Source organism: Lycium ferocissimum, chromosome 5 (genome assembly GCF_029784015.1).
Source record: "Lycium ferocissimum isolate CSIRO_LF1 chromosome 5, AGI_CSIRO_Lferr_CH_V1, whole genome shotgun sequence".
Lineage (NCBI taxonomy): Eukaryota > Viridiplantae > Streptophyta > Magnoliopsida > Solanales > Solanaceae > Lycium > Lycium ferocissimum.
Window position 1 is genome coordinate 63,523,782 of NC_081346.1, and position 23,124 is coordinate 63,546,905.

At 32.8% G+C, this 23,124-nt stretch overlaps 1 protein-coding gene across 1 annotated transcript; it reads right to left on the reverse strand.

Moving 5' to 3' along the window:
- Positions 1–15,483: 15,483 nt before the first annotated feature.
- LOC132057037 (uncharacterized) lies at positions 15,484–21,943 on the reverse strand. The gene is made up of 5 exons (XM_059449477.1): positions 21,524–21,943; positions 18,612–18,790; positions 17,534–17,888; positions 17,149–17,265; positions 15,484–15,958 (listed from the first exon to the last, which is right to left on the reverse strand). Exons 1-4 carry the CDS (start codon positions 21,917–21,919, stop codon positions 17,185–17,187), a joined length of 1,011 nt encoding a protein of 336 aa, XP_059305460.1. The 5' UTR covers positions 21,920–21,943; the 3' UTR covers positions 15,484–15,958; positions 17,149–17,184.
- Positions 21,944–23,124: the final 1,181 nt, after the last annotated feature.

Consider the following 23,124-nt stretch of genomic DNA (forward strand, 5'->3'; position numbering starts at 1 on the left):
TAATAGACTGTGTCACTCCATAGGAAAATATTGGTCTCTCCAGTAAAAAAGAAAAATATTAGTCTCTCGTGTAAAAAATTAGTGTCATCTTCGATCTTGACACTCCTTTAAAAAAAAACCATTTTATAAGCTATTAATTAATTGAAGTAAAGGTAAATTTGGAGAAAAGATACCTTCTCGATCCAAAATTAATGTTGCTAAAATGTAGAAATATTTTAGACTAGAAGGAGTACTATACTACCATTGTCGATCCCTTCATTTTGCTGGATAATTGGTGAAGTAAAAATGTGATACTACTACTAACTCAGACACGCAGTAGTATCACTAAGTATTCACTTTCATTTTTTCAAGTTCTGGTTGTTTCATTTTAGCAATACTTCTCCGTGTTTTGTCTTATTTTTTCTCCTTGGCAGAAAGAATCCAAAAAGAAATTCCATTTGTTGTCCAGTTGTCCTAATAAGTTCCATTGGGCATTGAATGATTTCAATCAAACATTATCTTGGTTCACATGATCCACGATTGTAACGTCACTGTCCTCCTTGTAGACATATTAATGCCTACTGTTGGCATTGGCCACCTTATAATAGGGAAAAACAACTTGGGACGTTGATCAGTCCATAAGTTTTAACTTAGACATTGTTTTTGACTTCTCCGATATAGCCAATTCTTAATCATTTGTAAATCATTGTGAATCAAAGGTAAAAAGTAATCCGGATGTTCAACTCTTTCAGGTTCTTGTTTAAAAAGATTAGAGGTTATATGAATACGCGCATACATAAAAAATACATGTCATGTGTCCACAAATGTCATGTAAATATCAGGTGCGAATGAATTTTTAACATTCGATAATTTTGATAGGTTTTTGCTAGAGCTTTCTATAGTGAAGTTTACAAATTGTTGTTGTTAGCTTATGATCAATTTCTTTCTCAAATTGAAATATTAGGTTACCACACGCGAAACCCAGCAAATTTATCTAGATAGCACTATTTTCAGTATAAGATCATTGTCATCCAATTCTTTGAAAAAGTTAACTCAGTTTGATTTTTGAAATTTGTGAAATTGTATCCCCAATGAGTAACGCGACAACCTTCTCTCGATAGAAAGACTAGTTGGACCAAATTACCCTTCGAATTAATAAGAATTACATATAACAAAAGAAATTATTGGATATCCTTAATAGAAAAATTATACTGAATATATAGAAAATTAGTAATAGGTAAAGCTCTTTAGTTCTTTCTACAATCTTAAGACAAGGTGAACTGAACATATATAAGTAAATATACAGCTATTTTGCACAAATGAATCTCATAGCCCAGAAACTAGTAGTACGTATATTACCATTACAAAGCAAACAAAAGTGGGGATGGAAAAAAAAAAAAAAAAAAGAATAAGCTCTGTATCAATTTGGCTAACCTACTTTTAGGCCAGTGGTGGTTAATCCATGAGCTTGAACTAGCACCTAGTTAAGTTGTCTCTCTCTTGCTGCACTTTGAAAATGATATGGACCAACTATTCCTATTATAAGTTCTACTAAGTACTATGAGCCCGTTTGGGGATTAGCTGAAAAAAAGTGGCTTTTAAGTATAAGTTCTTAAAATACTTTTTTAATGCTGAAAGTTATTTTATAAATAAACAATTATTGTTTGGATAAAAGTCATTTGTAAATAAGAAAAAGTTTTAGATGTATTTTAGGGTAATATTGGAATTAACGATGTCTTAAATATAAGGGATAAAAAAGGTAAATCTCTCGTTAGTTTTTTCAATATTAAAATGGTTTTTAAGCCAAAAAAAAAAATCTTGAGTAAATAAGTTTTTGATAAGACATATTTTAAGACTTTTAACTTAATTTACTAATATTTTAAATTTTACTAAACACCCAAATAAATTAAAAAAACTTTGTCCATTCTAGCGTTTTCAAATTTATAAGTCAATCCAGATGGGCTCTATATATTTTTCCTCTTTTTCTATTTTTTCCTTATTCCTCTAAAAAGAGGAACATGCCGAGCTACAAGAAAAAAATTTGCCACTATCAGAATAGCAACATGTATAAGAGCCGAAATATGAGTAGACCCGTCCATGACAAGGCCAATATGTGGTTTTTAAAGTTTTTTTTATTCCATAAAATATTCATAATTGTAAATAAGAAAAAGTTCTCTATTCATTTAATTTTACATTCTTTTTTATTAACGATGTCTTAATTCCGATCAAGTCAGCATCAATAGTATAAGTCTTGAATCTTGATTGTCGTCTAGTTTTTTCAATATTATAAATTAGTAGTTTTTTCAGCCCTAGAAGTACTTCACATAATCTGGTGCTATATTAAGTTTTTGATAAGACATATTAGCGAATATTGGACCGTAAGAATTGTACTAATATGGCTAAATCTTAATCTCAACTAATTGATATTTCTGGCTTACCCTTTGTCCATCGTCTAGCGTCTTTCAGATGGGGTTCATCCTAAGATTAAGCTAGAACGCGTAGAACTTTTTTTACCCCCAAGTATTGAAGACATTAAACATATCAAATGCTTTCCTCATTCTTTTGTTAATATATCGCATAAAAAAATTCGCTTGGAAAGGTCAATGACGATTCCATATACAATTAATAATGTAGGGATACTTACCATTACACCGGGAACACCACCACTACTAGAAAACATGGAATTAGCTATGGAAATGGTCGGTAATCCCTAGCTAATTTGTCATTAAATAACTCCTAGCTAATTAAATTTTCATATAATCCGTAGCTAAATGGAATTAGCATGAAATTTTTGTTGTTTAGCTACGAAATTTTATCCGTCGCTAATTCTGTTTTCTAGCAGTGCACAACCTTTAGTGGTTCACTCATCTTCTATGATTAGACTTGATAATCCTTTTTAACTCTTTTTCATCACAGACTAATAAGTACTAGTATTTGCTAGATAAAAAGATTGGCTAAATTTGTGGATGAAAAGAAAAAAAAATTGAAAAGCAAAAACTTTTCCGTGAACTTTCAAATTCATGATATGGACAAATCATGGGCCGCCTATTATTTGTTTTTAAAAGAGTGGACCAGCAGTACTAGCCCTTTTTGTTCTACTTAAAATATCACCATGGCCTAAAATGATGCAAATAAAAAAGAGTGGTGCCACTTCTTATCCTTTCTTTCGCTTTCCTCTATTCTTTTGTTCAATGATAAAACTCCACTAACAAGGCAATGTTTACTTTTTACAAATTTCAATCAAAATTTTGAAAGAAAAGCTCACTCACACTTTATATTACATCAACTTAAAAAATACATGCTATATGAATCTTTAATAAACTATTATAAATATCATAAATAATTAATTCATATTCCCACCTCAATTTTATTACTAACCAGTAACCATGATAAACATCTAGTATGGTTTTTAAAAAAAAATTAAAGTAAGTCCAATATTGATTTTACCCTTTTGGACTTCACTTTCCGTCATCATATAAGAATGGATGTCTTTGTACATAGGCATGAATCATACCGATATTTGATATTGTTCCTATATTCTTCACTACAACTTAATTAGTTAAAGAAGAATTGACTGTAACATACATTGAACACAAATTAAATGAAGTAAATTTTCAACACTAATCAATCAGTAATAAGAACATCTTCTAAGGAGGTATACATATAACCAACTTTTCAGATCTATTAAATCTTGAACCACAGTCAACAATTTGACATCCAATTGAGTGATTATGATATGAACTTTAAATCTTAGAGGAATCATATACCAAAAGAGCTAGCAATAGATGTTGGAGCGGGATTGCCTTAAGCTATATAAAGGTTGCAATAAAATCCCATAGTGACAATTTGATATCCAAACATATCTTGCAATTAGGATCATAACACTCCACAACACTACAAATCGTAGACCATATGAACGTCAGGAAATATTGAGGTAGGAGAACGAAAAATAAAAACCAAGTGCTAACCAGCCAAAATTTTAAAGGATATTCAACTTGAAATATTCTTGTCAAGATAATCCAATCAATACATTTTCTTGAATTCTTAACTTGAAATGTTTTTTTAAAGTTTATACACCAATTAATACTCTTATAGACCTCTCTCTGCTAAGAATTTAAATTGACTAAATAATTATTTCCAACTATTAAACTAAATATTTTCAAGGTGCAGATTTTGCATTATGTAGGGTTGCATAATAGTTATATTTTAATTTTGGTTCAAAAAACTACACAATTACAAACAGCTCTGATACTAGTATATGAACTTCATGAAATATTGAGATAAGAGAGCGAACATATATAAACATCAAGTAGTAACCAACAAAAATTTTAAAGGATTTTTTATTTGAAACATTCTTGTCAAGATACACCAATCAATACTCTTTTTAAAATTTTTAATTTGAAATATTTTCGTCAAGGTCTACATACCAATTAATACTCTTATAGACTTTTCTCTCCCCGCTAAAAATTTTAATTGATTAAATAATAGTTTTCTACTTTAAAGTAAATATTCTCAAGGTGCATATTCTGCATTATGTAGGACTACATAATAGTTATATTTACTCTTTGATAAATAACATCAATAATGCGTAATAACTAGGTCAAAACTACTTACAGAGACTTGTAATTGTCATGTTTTCTTCTGATAATAAGGTATCAAACAAAATATATTACAAGTGATAGGATTTTTGTGGACGTTGGATTAAACTCCCAAGACTTGCAACTAATATCATTACAGATTGATAGACTTCAGGCTCGTCTCAATAAACAAGGTTTGAACTAAGGGTGTCAAAATCAAGCCTAATCCGCGCAACCCATCCGGTATTTTTACGGGTTGGGTCATGACCCGTTTGTTGAGTTGACCCAATGGGTTGAACCCCAAGTAACCCATCAAATAATCCGTCAAAACGCTCAGAGTAGTGTAACCCGTGGGTCAAATATAACCCAACCCAAACAAGTAAAAAATATTAGAAAATAAAAGTATCACTCTCTTATTATTTTTTATATATTAATTGACTGCTAACTCACACTCTCACACCCTTGAACACATTTTATTAGCTCCATATTATAATCATCTTAATCACTACTATTATTATTTGACTAGCAAATGAAAAGCTGAAAGAGAAAAGGCTTCTTTTTTATTTATTAAATTGGAAAGTATTTCTTTAGTTCAAACTCCACTTATATGTTCTTAGTTTGATTTTATTAATATTAACGAACTGAACAAAGATGGACAACCAATAAGTAATTAGACTTTATTTAAGCTATAAAAAGCATCAAAATTTTCCAAAAGATTTAACAACAAACCATAATATATGGATCAAAGTGGGTAACTTAACTTTTCAAGCGTTTTCAGGAAGTGATTTTACAACTTTAATTATAAGATAAGAGGATTTTAGCCAAAGAAAACTGTTTTAAAAGTTAAAACAATTAGCATTCCTGATTTTATTATATTTGTCAGATAATTTCTGAAATGAGTTAGTTCTAAAGCTTATATTCAATATTCAGATATTTTACTTTAAGATATGCAAAATACTAAAGGATTGATTTAAATTATAGAAAGTTGACACCCCTAGGTGAGATTAATCTGATGAATTTTAAGTAAATAACAAAAGTTAAATCTTCTGCACATGTTTTGTAGTGATTAGTGAAACTATTCATATATTGCCTTTGCTTTATGAGTTCCGGCAATGACTTACTTGAGATATCACAACTTTATTGATTAATAACTACTAAATTTGTCCGCGCTTCGCGCAGTTATGACAGCAAATTAAAATACAATAAAAAATTAATGTCATAATATTTTATTTTAAATAAATAATCTTTACTGATAAATCATAATATTAATATTTTATTTGCTATTAATATAACTTGATCAATAATCAAATAAGCATATACTTAAAAGAGGTATCACCAAACTTAAGATTCATGCTTCATGCCTTCACATGACAAAATACATTTTGTATAAAGATGATTTAATTAGTTACATGTGTCCTTTGAACTTCTACAATTCATTAAAAAAAAAAAAAAAAAAAAAAAAAAAAAAACTTTAAGCGTCAACAATATTATGACCACAAGTATGTCATTATCAGTATCATAAAAATCTGAAAAGACTATTCAACATTACCAATAAAAGAATTGCAATGAAACGTGATTTTCCTTATCTAATATGGATTTCAAATGAATAAAAAGATACCGCAATGAATCGTGAAAATTAACAAAATAGAAATCTCATCTAAATTATTAGAATAACCTTAAGAGTTGATATAATAATTAAAACATAACACAAGTTATGAATTAAAGTGAAAGACTATAGAGATTAGTACTTTGAATGTTAAGATCAAATAACTGGAAAAAATACTTCAAGAAAACCTAAAAACAAAAGAAAATTTCCATCTAAATTATTGCAACCTTAAGAATTGATATAATTAACTAAAGCATAACGAAATCATAATGGATTAAAGGCAAAAGATTACTGTGAATAGCACTTAGAATTTATATTATGTTTAATTTCTTTTGATTTGAATTAGTGATTAAAAATAATAATTTATATTTTTGATTTTTTTTCTTCTATGCAAACACTTTTTTCCTAAAAGTAAATCTGAAGAACTTTCCAAAAGTAGAAACATCCAAAAGCAAAAAACCATATAAATATACAATCATACATATTAAGATTTTCTTCGCAACACTTTTTTCCTAAAAGTAAATCTAAAGAACTTTCCAAAAGTAGAAACATGCAAAAGCAAAAAACCATATAAATATATAATCATACATAGAAACTCCAGGAAAAAAATTCTCCAATATCTAATATGGTCTTCTATCCCGATATTTGTCCAAAATGATAAGCAAATGAACTAAAAATATGTATAGCGCATAACACTAGCTATTTATCAAAGAAAATAACCAAACATCTAACCTGGTCTTACAAAACTTTCTTGACGTTAAACTAATCATATAAATAGTTGTAGGAAAAATAGAAAGTTTAGAAACATAAACCATTGCAGAAAACATAAATAGAAATATACTCAGAGATGCACATATCAGATGGAGTATTTGATATGTACATCCCTATACTGTGCTCCTTGTATATCCCCCTTTTTGAACGTGTTCTCTTTCTCTCTCTCTCTCTCTCTTTATATGTTCTTCCACTCCCCTGTAATGCACTCTCTTTATCTGGAGTGTTTTTGGAGAAAAAATCTGAAGAAATTGGAATTCTATTTCCTGTCCTTGCTTTGCGTTTACGTGCGATATCAATTGTGTATCTTAAAGGCAGCGAATAGCCACTTTGAATTAATTGTCCCTTTTATGAATAGTTGTAATTGTTCAATTAGCTGAACTGAAAAATTCTTTCTTTTGGCGGGAGGAAAATTAAATGTTAAACAGAAGTAATAGGCAAAAAAACTGACAAAAAAAAAAAAGATAAATGTAAAGAGAGTAAACGGTTGGCATTGGATTTCCTAATGCAAACTTAAATAATTGGGGTTATGAACATGAAAGGCTTAGAGGGTTATGGATATTATTAATATCAATTAAGAGTAGAATTTATGAAGATAAAGAGATGTGAGTTATGGAGATGACATTTAATTTTAAAATAAAATAATTTAGAAAAGTGAGAGAAAAAGCCAAAAAAAATGAGAAAAAAAGATAAATAGAAATGGTGACCATAGAGAGGTTCCACATCACCTTGTCTATGCCTAGCTTTATATTATATATAGATAGATAGATAATAGTGAAGAGGAGAAGAAGAGGCCTTTTCTCTGGTGGTGTAGTACTAGATGGCATTGATTTGCTTTTGTAAGCTTGTTTCGGCTCTTAAATCAGTGTTTGTCCACGAGTACAAGTGAGGGAATGTTTAAGTTAAGTTGAGCGGGTTGAGTTATAACCTACTTTTTAACCCAACTTGACCTAACCCATTTTGACCTAAGTATATCTGGGTTGGTCTTGACTCATTCATTGCATTAACTCATTCTAACCCAACACAGTTTGACCCAACCCGCCCATTTACCACCTCTAGTTTGGATCTAAGAAAGATCTTAAATATCCTAAACCTAAACAAATTTGGCTTAATATTTGCATCATTGCAATTTGGACGCACATAGTTGAGCAAAAAAATTAAACGTAATAACATTCTCTAATTCTTTTGATAAAAGAGATTTGATACCTATAACAAATCCAATGATACAGAGCAATTCCACGTTGGGAAAACAAGATTTTGTTCATCCACAAGGAAAAATAATACAAGACAACTCCCGTTTTTGGAAGTTGCGATGAAGATTTCTCATTCTCTTTTCCTTGTGTTATTTGACACACTCATGTATTACTTCAAATAGCTTCATACAGACATTTGATCTGCACTCGAACATTCATTTTGCAACAATCGGACACTCATCAAGATTTTATGTTAAGAGAGATTAGCATCTTGATTAGTTGCATCCAAGTTAAAATTGCAGCAGTTTGATACCCAAGTTAACTCTGGAATCCCCTAGGCAAATCAGCTTAATCCGACCTTTGCCTTATTCGTCGCAAACCTTTGCCCTAATATCCTGTTGCCTGCTATTGAGTCATCATAATCTTTTGCTCGTCCCTGAAGTCAAATTCAAACGTAGTAATGCAATAGAAATCAACATTTATGATGGAAAATAAGTAAATATACTGGGACCAAAGAACAACAGTAGAGGAAATTGGGGTTGGGAAAGAAATATATGTCCTTTGTATATGTTGTATGGCAAGATGGAGACATCTTCAAAAGTTAGAGAGCTCTAAAGCAACATTTGAAGATTATTATACTAATTAGTATTTTGTTTACATTGTACTTACGTGACATTTCACTATTCGGATAATGCACGTTTTGCAATACTATTTAACTAGTCGAGTTACAGTGAGTTAGAACCCAGAAAATACGAACAGATTATCCAAATCTAAGCAATATTTTCCCACCGATCCTCAAAGAATAAGTCCTTGGAAGTAAATAGTTCAACCCAAGTGACAGCTGATTTTCTAAAGTAGACAAAAATTCCGAGAGATGACACCCTATACTAGTAACACATTTTCGTCGCATCCTAGTCTACACATAAGTCTTACTCATTACACGGATCCTTCCTTTCAAACCTAAATGGAGTTGGAGGTAGTTTTCACATGGTGGCATGTAACCCTATTTTGAAAATAAGCAGCTCAAAAAACGTTCTTTACCTCATACATGGATTCATTGTCTAAAATCAATGCAAGTCTATATATACAAAATTTTCTGACAAAGATAGAAAATGGCAGTCAAACACCTTCATATAAATTGATAAAGAGGGAGTACTTATTTAAAACTAGCTGGTATTCCCTTGGTATAACATTATGCTAGTAATATATCTATTGAGACATAACATCTTATCTCACTGAGCAGATGCATCTGCTACATATATGCAGTGTGAATCTTGGGTCAGGATACCATTATTATTCTAAGTAATGATCAGTAAGTGCAAGACTTACCACCTCATACCAAAAAGTATCAGCAGCCTAAACAGGTCAGCCAACCTCTGCTACAATTTCTTTGACATCTATACCAGCTAGAGTCTCCTTGCCAAACAGAGTAAATCCAATAATTTCTCTTGCAAGAAAAATTCCACATTCAAAGGCAAGAACAAACTTTGCTTTTTCAGTTGGCTTGGTTCAAGTAACAAAAGAATAGTTTTCATATAGCAGTGGAAGATACAGCATATAGCGCGAGTAATTAACATCAATAAGCTTTCAAACAATACAGGAGTTAACCAATTTGAAGACTCTCTCTACTAAATATTATCTTTTTTTGCATTGCCATGGTAGGATAACATAAGGATAGTGTTCTAAGCCATACCAATCCTGCCTTGCTGTCAACCTTCTTAAGAATCCCTAAAAATCCTGCAAAGGCTTCAGACACAACTTCAACAGTTTATCCTGGTATTAAAGATTTATCATCTGCTCCTCTCAATGCATCAACTGCAAGCAGGTCTGAAGTTTTTTTGGATTGCCTTCCTCGTTTTCTGGACACAACTTTGTCGTCAGTGGGAGCTCTACTGGAGTCTTTTGTCAGCTTGGAATCTAAACCTCCTTCTCCTTTTTCTTCTTCTTCAAACGCTTGATCAGCTTTCAGATTAAAGGCTATTAATTAATATTTTTCCTAAGGAGTCAATAAGCTTAAAGTATAAGTAACTAATAGACCCGAAGAAAGGTAGAAACAGTGCAAATATTTGGCAACAATATCGAAGGACAAGTAAGAATTGTGATAGTACTTTGGTCCATCAAAATTGGATGCACGTACTGCTGCGAGGTTGTTCTTTTATTCGGGGCATACATAACACGTTAATTCTTTATGGAGCAATAACTTAAAAACTGGAGGTCTTTGGGTCCCCTTGGCATTGGTCTAATTAGAAATAAGAAACCAAGCTCTCTTCCCCCCCCCCCCCCCCAACACACACACACACCCCTCTCTCTCCCCTAGTTGGTTGATGTAAGTTATCGAGCAATGCGTATCAGCACATGTATATTTTTTTTCGATTTTACAATATGGTGCTTGAAATTTACTAGTTAGACTAATTTTGGATTTGTGTCGAGTTAGCTTGTTACTGAAAAGTAAAATACTTCCTATTGAAAAGTTCACACAAGGGTAGATAAGAAACCTCTGGTAAAATGTTTGTAGGTAACCTAGTAGATAAAGTACATTACATAGTTTAGGGATTCGTGACTTACCTATTCAATGACTTTAGCACTGGACGTTTCCCAAAATGGGGACTATGGGGTAAATTCAATGTAATAGACGCATGTTGGCATTCTAGACTTCCTTCTCCTTTCAGGCCTATCCGAAAGAGAATCCAGTACTTCTTGGTCATTGGCAAGATTGAATCTGAAATCTCCGATTAAGGCGAAAGAATTTCATACAGTACTCCACTCTTTGGTGGACTCCTTTTGTGCGTATATAATCTGTATATACTTCATATTAATTTTGAACTCGCCACTGTCCCTATTCATTTTGGTGGACAAAGAAATGGGACACAATTGGTGAAGTAAATGTGATAACTCAGATACACAGTAATATCACTAGTATTTACCTTCAATTTTGCAATACTTCTCCTATATTGTGTTAATTTCTCCTTTACAGAAAGCATCCAAAAAGAAATTCATTTTGTTGTCTTGTCCTAATAAGTACCATTGGCAGTGAATGATTTCAATCACACATTATCTAGGTTTACATGATCCACAATGTAACGTCACTCTCCTCCTTGAAGACGTATTAATGCCTACTGTTGGCATTGGCTACCTTACAGTAGGGAAAAACAACTTGGGTTGTTTCAATCCATAAGTTTTAACTTAGACATTGTTTTTTACTTCTCCGATATGGCCAATTTGTAAATCATTGTGAATTGAAGGTAAAATGAAATCGGGATCTTCAACTCTTTGAGGTTCTTGTTTAACAAGATTATAGGTTATTTGAATACGCGCATAAATACATGTCATTTGTCCACAAATGTCATGTAAATATTAGGTGCGAATGAATTTTTATCATTCGACCATTGTAGTAGGATTTTGCTAGAACTTTCTATAAATATATATAGTGAAGTCTACAAATTCTTGTTGTTAGGTTATGAATAATTTCTTTCTCAAATTGAAGTATTAGGTCACCACAAGCGAACCTCATTAAATTTACTCTAGAAAGCACTATTTTGAGTATAAGATCATTAGCATCCCATTCTTTAAAAAAATTAACTCAGTTTGATTTTTGAAACTTGTAAAATTATATTGCCAATGCGTAATGCAACAACCTTCTCTAGATAGAAAGACTATAGTTGGACCAAATTACTCTCCGGATAAAAATAAATATATAAACAACAAACATAATTTTTTACTAACACTCTTTCTCAAAAATTTATACTGTATATGTAGGTAAAATATTATTTTTGATATTCATTTAAATTTTGAATACTCTTAACGTAGGCAAAGTGAGCTCCTCAATCCTCATCATATATAAGCAAAAATATACAACTAGTTTTGTACAAATGATCTCATAGCATATAAACTAGTGGACTACTACTTACTACCAAAACAAAAACAAGAGTGGGGATGAAAAAAAAAATTAACTCTATGTATCAATTTGGCTAACCTACTTTTAGGCCAACACTGGTTAATCCATGAGCTTGAACAAGCACCTAGTTGGGTTGTCTCTTTCTCTTGCTGCTCTTTGAAAACGATATGACCAACTATTCCTATTATAAGTTCTACACTATATTTTTCCTCTTTTCTATTTTTTCCTTTTTCAAGCCGAGCTATAAGAAAATTTTCCTGCCGCTACCAAGTTTTTTAATTCCATAAAATATTCATAGTCCTAAAAAAATAAAGATTCTCTATTGACTGGTATCTTTATTTCACATTCTTGTTTATTCACTATGTCTTAATTTCAATCAAGTTTGCATCCATACTTGACCGTTGTCTAGCTCCTCTCCATCCAGTATTACATATTATTAATTTTTTCAACACTTGTGAGATTACACTGAGTATGTTATTGTTATTGTAATTTTTTTCGCACTAGAAGTATATTGAGTTTTTGATAAAGACTAAAAACCTCTTGGCCAAGATTGAACCTAAAGAATTGTGCTAATATGGCTAAATCTTAACCTCAACTAATTGATATTTACGGCATACCCTTTGTCCGCTGTCTACTGTCTTTCGAGGTTCATCCTAAGATTAGGCTAGAATACGTGGAACTTTTTTTTTTTCAGAATGTTGAAGGCATTGAACATATAAAGTCTCGATATTCACTTTGACTAACTAATTGATTAGCGATCAAAAGTTTACTTCTTTGAAGAGTGATGATTTATATATATATATCTCGAAACCTCCGGTTAAGAATGAACGCGAATGGATACTTACCATTTCACCAGGACCACCACAACCATTAATGGTCCGGTTATCTTCTATGATTAGACGTGATAATCCTTTTAATTAACTCTTTTTTCATCTAATAAGCACTAATAGCTAGAGAAAGAGATTGACTAGATTCGTGGATGAAAAAGAATAAAAAAGAATTTTGAAAAGCAAAACCTTTTCCGTGAACTTTCAAATTCATAACATAGACTAATCAATTCATTTATTTGATTTTAAAAGAGTGGACCAGCAGTACCAGCCCTTTTTGTTCTACTTAAAATATCTCTGTGGCCTAAAATGATGCAATAGCTAAAGAAGAGTGGTGCTACTTCTTATTCTTTCTTTTGCTTTCCTCATTCTTTTATTCAATGACAAAACTCCACTAACAAGGCAATGACACTACCTTCGAGATAAAAACTTTTTTTTACTTTTTACGAATTTCAATCAAACTTTTGGATAAAAAGCTTACTCACACTTTATATTTACACCAACTTAGAAAATGGTATATGAATCTCTAATAAACTGTTATCAATTCATCATAAATTATTAATCCGTATTCTCACTTCAACTCTTTTTTTGCTTAAGACCTCAATTATATTAGTATATAACCATGATAAATATCAGGTGCAGTAAGTTTTTCTAAATTTAAGTAAGTTCAATATTGATTTGTCCTTCTAGACTTCATTTTCCCTCATCATATAAGAATTGGGTGTCTTTGTATATCGCATATGAAATTTGATATTGTTGCGATGGTCTTATTACAAGTTTACAATTTTATCAATTAAACAATAATTGACTTGTGAACACAAATTAAATGAAATAAATTTCCCAACACTGATTAATCAGTACTAAAAACATCTTCAATGAGGGTATTTATAACCAACTTTTCAGATCTATTAAATTAATTTGGACCATAATCAACAATTTGACATACAATTGAGTGAGATATGAACCTTAAGAGTTTAGAAGAATCATATACTAAAAGCTAGACGTTGGAGCGAGATTTTCCTAAGCTATATAAAGGCTACAATAAAATCTCATACTGACATTTTGATATCCAAAAATTCCTTGCAATTAGGATCATAAGAATCCACAACACTACACAACCATAGACGGCTCTGATACCAATGAATATGGACTTCAGAAAAAATTGAGATAGGAGAGCGAAAAGTATATAACCGAACAAAAAATTTAATGAATTTTCAACTTGAAATATTCTTATCAAGATATCCAATCAATACTCTTTTCTGAGTTTTATCTTCTAAATATTTTTGTCAAGGTCTATACACGAATTAATACTCTTATAGACTTTTCTCTCTCTGCTAAGAGTTTAAATTGATTAAATAATTATTTCCTACTGTTAAAGTCAGTATTCTCAAAGTACATATCTGACATTATGTAGGACTGCATAAAAGTTATATTTACTATTTGATCTACAAAACTACACAATTATAAATGGTTTTGATATCAATATGAACTTCATGAAATATTGAGGTAAGGGAGCAAAAGATATATAAACTTCAAAAGGTAACCACCAAAATTTTAAAGGATTTTTGACTTGAAACATTTTTGTGAAGACACACAAATCAATATTTTTTTATTTTTTATTTTTTGAATTTTTGACTTGAAATGGTCTACACATCAATTAATACTCTTATAGACTTTGCACTCTCCGCTAAAAGTTTAAATTGATTAAATAATTATTTCCTACAGTTAAAGTTAATATTCTCTGTGCATATCATGCATTATGTAGGACTGAGTAATAGTTATATTTACTATTTGATAAAAATGCGTAATAACTGGGTCAGGACTACTTGCAGAGACTTGAAATTGTGATGTTTTTTTTCTGATAAGGTATAAAACAAAATATATTACAAGTGATAGAATTTTTGTGGATATTGAATTAAACTCCCAAAACTTGCAATTAATATCATACAGATTGATAGGCTTCAGACACGTCTCAATAAACATTTGTATAGTCCAGCCCCATAATTTGAGAAAAATCTTCCTTTTCATAGATGAGCAAGATCTGCAATTTTTCAAAGTGGCAGCAAATGGTTGAATTTGGTATCGGCTAAATTAAATGCAAGGAAGAAAGAAAGGATCACTTCACTTTTATAAATAGAGCTATTCAACTCATTTGTTTGACGCACCAATTCTCAGACAACTATACTGAGTATTAGAAGGCAAAGTGAGATATATTATAGACTGTGTAAGAAAATAATCTGTATTGAAAAATAAGTGTGAGCTATATGATAGTAAGGTCAAAAAATCAAAAGAGTGTTAATTCTTTTGAGTGTGTAATGGTCTTTGGAGTATTTATACTCGTGACTACACAGTGTAAAATTTCTTGCTATTGTGATATCATTTGCTCCTCCTGATCCATGATTTTTCTCTCATTTAGAAGAGTTTCCAAGTAAAATTTTGGTGTCGTTATTGCTTCTTTTTATTCTTATTGATTAACCACAACTTAATGTTCCGCATTTATCACTAATACTATGAATATTATTTTTGCGGGTCCTTTTTTATTCCAACATAAAGAAGGTTTGAACCCAACAGAGATCTTAAATGTCCTGAATCTAAACAAATTTGGGTTAATAGTTGCATCATTGCACGCACATAGTTGAGCAAAAGAACTAAATGTAATAACATTCTCTAATTCCTTTGATTAAAGAGATTCGATACCTATAACAAATCCAATGATACAGAGCAACTCCACATTGGAAAAACAAGATTTTGTTCATCCACAAGAAAAAATAATACTACAAGACAACTCCCATTTTTTGGAAGATGCAAAAAGAGATTTCTCATTCTTTTTTCCTTGTGTTATTTGATACGCTCATGTATAACTTCAAAATAGCTTCATACAGACATTTGATCTGTACCCGAATATTCGTTCTGCAGCAACAATACCCTCATCAAGATTTTACGTTAGAGAGATTAGCACCTCAATTTAGTTGCATCAAAGTTAAAATTGCAGCAGTTTGATACTCAAGTTAACTCTGGAATCCCCTAGGCAAATCAGCTTAATCCGTTGCAGACCTTTGCTCTAGTATCCCGCTGCCTACTATTGACTCATCATAATATTTTGCTCGTCCCTGAAGTCAAATTCAAATCGTGGTAATGCAGCAGAAATCATCATGAAACAACAAAACATTTATGATGGAAGATGAGTAAATAGTGGACCAAAGAACAACGGTAGAGGAAACTGGGGTTAGGAAAGAAATATATGTCCTTTGTATACGTTGTATGGCAAGATGGAGACATCTTCAAAAGTTTAGAGAGCTCAAAAACAACATCTGAAGACTATTATACTTATTACTAGTAGTTTTTTGGTAGGTCTATCATACTTATTAGTTTGACATTTCACTATTCATGTAATACAACCGATAATGTTTTGCAATTCTGTTTAACTAGTCGAGTTACAGTCAGTTAAGACCTAGACAAACCAATTGAACAGATTATCCAAACCTAAGCAACTTGATCCTCAAAGAAATTAATATATGAAGCCGATAATGAACTACTACACATTTCTGACCTTTTCATTCAAGGAGTTAGTCCTTGGAAGAAAATAGTTCAACCCAAAGTGACAGAGCTGATTTCTTGAAGTAGACAAAAATTCCAAGAGACAACATCCTATACTAGGAATCCACTTTCATCGCGTCCTAGTCTACACAATTCTTACTCATTACAGGAATCCTTCCTTTCAAACTCCAAAGGAGTTGGAGGTAATTTCTACATAGTAGCACGTAACCCTATTTTGCAAAATAAGCAGCTCAAAAAACTTTCTTTACCTCGTACATGGATTAATTGTCTAGAATCAATGCTAAGTCTTATATACAAAATTTTCTGAGAAATATAGAAAATGGCATGTGTATGAAATGGTGTGACTTAATTGATAGCTATAAATGATGTGATTTAATTAGATCCAATTAAAACAAGATTTCATGATATTTCCAGCTTGGAAGTGTGCATCTTTGACATATTAACGCACATATAACATAATCCTCTTCCATACTCAGACAAAAAAAAAAAAAAAAGCATGGGGCCAAAAGGATGTCAGGAGAACAACTAGAAAAGAAGAAAGCACACGAACTCTAGGATAATCAACTACTTAATTTTAAGGTAATCTGGTATCCTCTGGGTACATATATCTTGGTAATACCTCTAGTAAAGCCTAACATCTTATTTCAGCGAACAGATGCATCTGCTACCTACTTGCAGTGTGAATCTTCGGGTAAGGATACAATTAATTTTTTAAACAATGGTCACTCAGTGCAAGGCTTACCATCTCAGATATAAAAGTATCAACAGCCTAAACAGGTCAGCCAACCTCTGCTACAATTTCTTTGACATCTATATCAGCTAGAGTCTCCTTGCCAAACAGAGTAAATCCAACAGTTGCCTGCGAGAAAAATTCCATATTCAATGTCAAGAACAAACTTTGCTTTTTCAGTTGGCTTGGTTCAAGTAACAGAAAAACAGTTTTCATATAGCGAATGGAAGATAATGCATAAAGCGAGGGCAATTAGCATCAATAAGCTTTCAAAGAGTACAGGAGACAAACCAATTTGAAAACTTTATAACCAATTTGAAAACTTTCTCTTTTAAATATAGTATCTTTTCTGCAATGCCATGGTGGGATAACATAAGGATAGTGTTCTAGGCCATACCAATCCTTCCTTGCTATCAACCTTCTTAAGAATCCCTGAAAATCCTGCAAAGGCTCCAGACACAACTTCAACAGTTGATCCTGGTAGTAAAGATTTATCATCTGCTCCTCTCAACGCATTAACTGCAAGCAGGTCTAAAGCTTTTTTGGATTGCCTTCCTCGTTTTTTGGGCACAACTTTGTCGTCAGTGGGAGCTATACCAGAATCTTTTGTCAGCTTGGAATCTAAACCTCCTTCTCCTTGCTCTTCTTCTTCAAAAGCTTGATCAGCTTTCTCTTGTTCTTCCTTCGCTTGTTTGAATATGGCTTCCAGGTCATCCTCATCTACAGGCCTGGGTTTATTGATCTGCCGCTTTCTGCAAATATCCAAAAATTTAGGTACTGAGGAAATAACCTGGGATACCTTGTAAGTTAACCCTTTAAATAAAGAAATGAGCACGTAGACACAAATAACATAAAAGTCGTATAAAGGGAGACCAAAAGGTACATTTCAACTAAAGGCAGCCAACTGATTAGATATCCTTGCAAATTTCACTTGAGCAATTGGCATAAAATTTGGTCAGAATTCTGATATCTTGTCAACATCCATCCCTCATCTCATAGAAAGACCTCAGTGTAGCTGACTGAATAAACACATTTACACGCTATACAAAAGTTGATTGGGAGTTATTTTTAAGTAAAACTTTCCGATCTTAGGCCAAGTTAGCTTAGGATATTTCCACTCATGTTATGTTAATATCCATTAACATAGGTCCCATTGCGTCAGACACATACACGTGGGTCTTGGTTTATATAAAGAACAGAGCTCCACACGGCCAAAGAAAATTGCAACGACATATCAAACAAATCGAAGACAGATCCTCTTTCTTGACCAAGTAATACTTGTAAAGCTTTTTTTATAACCATGGTGTCTGAGCCAGCTTGCGCACACCTCGACTAATTCCACGAAGTACCTGCTACCTCCCACCAAAGACAGGTACTGGGTAACTCTGACCACCAAGGCTAGGACAGATGAGAAGAAGTAATACTTGTAAACTTGTGACATGTGACTTGTCATAGGGACAGCAATGGATGCTTACGTATTTCCAACCTTGGATCCAATAAAGCCTCCAACTCCGTCACATTCTCGAATGAAATCATGTATTTCCTTGTTCATTACACACCTCAAAAACGCACATCCTGGGAAAAGGGGTTTCGGTTTAACTGAAAGTGATCCATTCTTTAATTTCCTTTTGACCTGTACAGATGGAATGTATACCTGCAGAAACTTTTACAGTCAGTCAAAACTCAAAATATTTCGGAAAAATCAATTCCTACATTAGTTAAATACACTTTATCCCCTTCCAATTCAAGGTAATACAACCTCCAGCTGTCCTAAAATCAACTTATAGGGAAGCCTTCATTGGTTGGAGCAGAATTGATTTCAAGAAAACTGAACACCCCCTTCCCTTCCCCCCTCCACCAACCCACCCCAAAAAAAAAAAGCTATGATTTCAAACAAAGAAAATCAATAGTGGAAACTAAGACGAGTATTGGGGCTGATATTCTTTAGAGGAAATTTCTACAGTGGAAACTGATAGATGCCTGCTTATTATTTATCATATGGTTATCAGTTATCTTCAGGTCTCTGGTTCAAGAGAAAAGATCTGGCAGTTCCATAGAAACTATAAATTATGCAAGCTCTGCAAGATATATAGTTATATACTGCTATAAAGGCTTTAGAAGACAGCTTCTCTTAAGCCCTAGTCTTCTCATAAAAATGAATATTGTTATAGAGGAAAAAATATGGTAGGTCAATTCTTCCCATCTGTCTAAGGCTCAATGGTTTGAGTTCCCGGTACCTATGTTGGTGGGAAGTGGTAGGTAATGGTGGGTTAACTGAGGTGCTCACAAGCTGGCCCGGGCACCACCATTACCCGAAGAAAAAATGAATACTGCTACAAAGGCCTATAGTTCACTTGCTTTGCTACTTTCTTCTCCCCAACTATACTTTTCCACGGCTATACTTGAAACACATCATATGATGAAGACACGAGTTGAGCTTAAACGGAGAAACATGGTCAGTAAGGATTCATATAGCCGACCCAACTTGTTTGGGACTGAGGCGTAGTTGTTGTTGTATACTCTAAACACAGTCTTGCAGGAAACCTATAACATCCCTATTTTCATGAACCTCCGCAACTCCTAATGCTTGAACATCTTTTTATATTCTTCATGTTCCGCTTAATGGAAGGAATGCTTTTCATGCCAATTTGCTTGTTGGAGCTAAATTATGTACAAAATATACTCTAATGGTCCCTATTAAATGTTGGAAACTAAATAGGCAGCTTGACCTTTTAGATTTTGACATCAACATCGAATGCAATCCAAGACTGAGGGGTGCACTGAGTTGATTTCCTAATTTCAGGAGTTTTTTTATAGGTAAGTTCAGGAATTAGGGGTACCGCAATTTGGAGATCAAGTGTCTTGAAATCTATACCTCTTTTGATTATTAAGAATGTGTCTTGAAATCTTTATGCCACTGGACCAGGATAAATTAACTAAATTTAGCAAGAATAATTGGATTTAATCAACCAACATCATCCTTCGTTGCTTAACAAGCCTCTTAATCCAAATCAAATACTACTTTAAGCTTATGAGATAAAAATTATACAGAACGCCCGTAGTAAAGCTGCAGATATATCTTTTCTTTGATAATTAGACTCTTTGCCCTGACCATGGTAGCAAATTCATGTAGAATGATAAAAAGCATTGGCAGTAAGTTCCCTACTGATAATTGAAAAGCCAAAGCATAAATCCTTAGTAAAAGTTTTGAAGATAAATCCCAAAGATTTCAGTACATTATACACATCAATCAATCAACTACGCCTTAAGACCAACAAAAGTTGGATTCTGCTATATGAATCTTCTGTAACCATTCCACTCTATCTGAACCCAAATTATCAAATTACTCCAACGCCTATATGTCTATAGTCACTAGAAGAAAGTAGAACTGTATTCAACTAAGTGAGGCTAAAGAATATATTTCTATCCTCAATAGCAAAACGATTCCCGATTCCCGGGTTTATGAACAAGCTCTATTCACTCTTATTACGTAGTTATTCCCTTTTTTAAGTTCAATTAACGAGCCACAATTTTAGTACTACTTTTTTATGACATTAATAATCATTCTTATCCGAACCCCAATTATTCAGATACTACTTTGCGGATGAATAGGCTGTCTTTTTAATTAGTGCTTTCTTTGAGTTTCACACTGATTACTGCATACATAACACACAGATATCACAAAATTAATGATCAAAAGTCCAAAACACATAATTATAAACTTCACCATCAAACCAAACAAGAAAGCACAAATCTTTATTACTCCCTCCGTCCATTTTTACTGGTCTTGTATTGACTTGCCACACCCCTGAAGGAGTCATAAATAGAATGACAAATTTATTGTATCTCCTCTAATTATTACTAAATAATGATTGAAATCAATCAAACATACTTTAAAAGTTGTGCAGACACTAACAATTTCTTAAAATTTCCAATCCAATAATTAATAATAAGGGCAAAATGGTAAATTATCTCTTGGTTTTCCAAACTGGATTAGTAAAAGTAGCCATCTATTTTTAGTATACTAGCCTCCAACACGTCTCATCTTCACCCCACCCCGTAGCCCCATCCCCACCACCCCACACCCCTACCCCCCACCTCTCATAATATTTGTCTAGATTATATACATATACTTTTAGGATAATGTTTTTGCTTACGTGCTGAACACAAGAAGATAAGTAAGAAACACAGTTCATTTCCTGATAAGCAGTTTCCAAGAGAACATTTTCCTTCATACCAAACACACCCTTAATTAGTACTTTCTCTGAGTTAAGTTTACACTAATTACTGCATACATAGCACAGCAGATATCACAAAAAGAAATAACCAAAAGCAGCAAATCAATAACTTCACAATCAAAAAACAAGAAAGCAGAAATCTTTATTACCTGAAAATCTATATTAGGAAAGTTCCTTGCAAGAGCTCTTGCCATCCTTTCAGCAGTTTCATGACCAGTAACTCTTGAAACTCTAACAACCCACCATTGAGGACCCAATTTAGCAAGATTATCAAGATTAAGTTCTTCAGTCCAAGACTTATATTGTTTCTTTGGTTTCTTTATAAGTCTTTCTTCTACTTCTTCTTTCCAATTATAACCTGCTTTGCTTTCTCTTCTTTCATTTCTTAATTGCCTTCTTTCTTTAGCAGTTAATATATTTTCCTTAGGTGATGACTCTACAGTTGCATATACCCTTAAGGAAATGGTTTTTTGGGGTTTTGGGAAAGTGCAGGTTGGTGATAATGAGGGAAGAAAATGAGACCATGAAAGAATAGCTTGCTTCATCTTCTTCAAAGAAAAAAAAAAAATATGTGATGCTTCTTTGTGGTGGTTATATGGTAACATATCCAGTTTTCTTCCCTGGGCCGGGTTGATGGGCTATGCTGGTCCATTCTGTCATTTAAGTTGGGCAATTTGCAGGATTGGCCTTCACTTCTGGGGGTGGTCTTTAATTTTTGATCCTCAAATTAGAGTCTTTAATTTTTGTCCTTCGCTAAAAGTCTCTTGGCTTCGGATTCGAACCTCCGCTCAGTCAAAAATTAAAAAAAAAAAAAATCTCAAGACATAAGTTGGGATTCGCAGGGCATAAGTTGGACCCCAAGGCATAAGTTGGGTTTCAAACTCTGCCTTAACGCAACAAAAAAAATGCTAAAATTTTACAAACTTCAGCCTTAAGGCCTAATTTTGGGTAAAGTTTGCCTTAAGATATAAGTTGCCTTGCGAATCCCAACTTTTGCCTTACGATTTTTTTTTTTTTTAACTCTGCCTGGATTCGAACCCAAGACCTCTGGGTGTTAAGCGAAGGACAAATATTAAAGACCACCAATTTGAGGGGAAAAAATTACAGACCACCACAAAAGAAGGGAAATCTGCACAAAAAAAAATATATTTAATTTAGGCCAGTGACGGTCCAATGCCCACTATTAGTTCGTAAAAGGAATTTTATATGGTATAAATAACATCTAAGAGGTATTTACCTACCATAACTATAAATTGAATTAATTACCTACCGTAGCTATACTACGTATTTAATTACCTATCACATTTATACTATATATTTAAAGAAGAGTACTATACTAGAGAGAAATATGCATTGAGAACAAAGTAGCCTTCTTCTCCCTCCACCGCCGTCATCTCCCACCGGAATACTCAAGTTTCAACGTCGTCTCCATCTCCCTCCACCGTTGTCGTCATCTCTAGCCCGAATCCTTAGGCTCACTGTCTTTGTTGATGAAACCCTTCGGAAAACTCGAGTTTCAGATCGACTTTGTCATCACCTTCATTGGCGTTAGCATCTCTGGCCGGAATCCATGGCCAATTGGCCGGATTTTCTCAAATCTGAGTGTTTTTATTTCTTTTATTACTTAGATTTGGTTTGGGGGGGGGGGGGGGGTTGAGTGTATTTGTCATTTTTTAGTGTAAATAGTGTTGTACTTTCGCCTGTATTTCTATTCCGAATGAGATTTTTTTTGTACTTTCGCTTGTATTTT

Bases quoted from the DNA above. Each gene is read 5' to 3' on its own strand.
- LOC132057037 (XM_059449477.1), bottom strand. From the start codon at position 21,919: ATGAAGCAAGCTATTCTTTCATGGTCTCATTTTCTTCCCTCATTATCA. The intron at 17,889-18,611 runs GTAAGCATCCAT...GGATATTTGCAG, and splicing joins GGATCCAAGGTTGGAAATAC to AAAGCGGCAGATCAATAAAC. The intron at 17,266-17,533 runs GTATGGCCTAGA...TTTTTCTCGCAG, and splicing joins TTGATAGCAAGGAAGGATTG to GCAACTGTTGGATTTACTCT.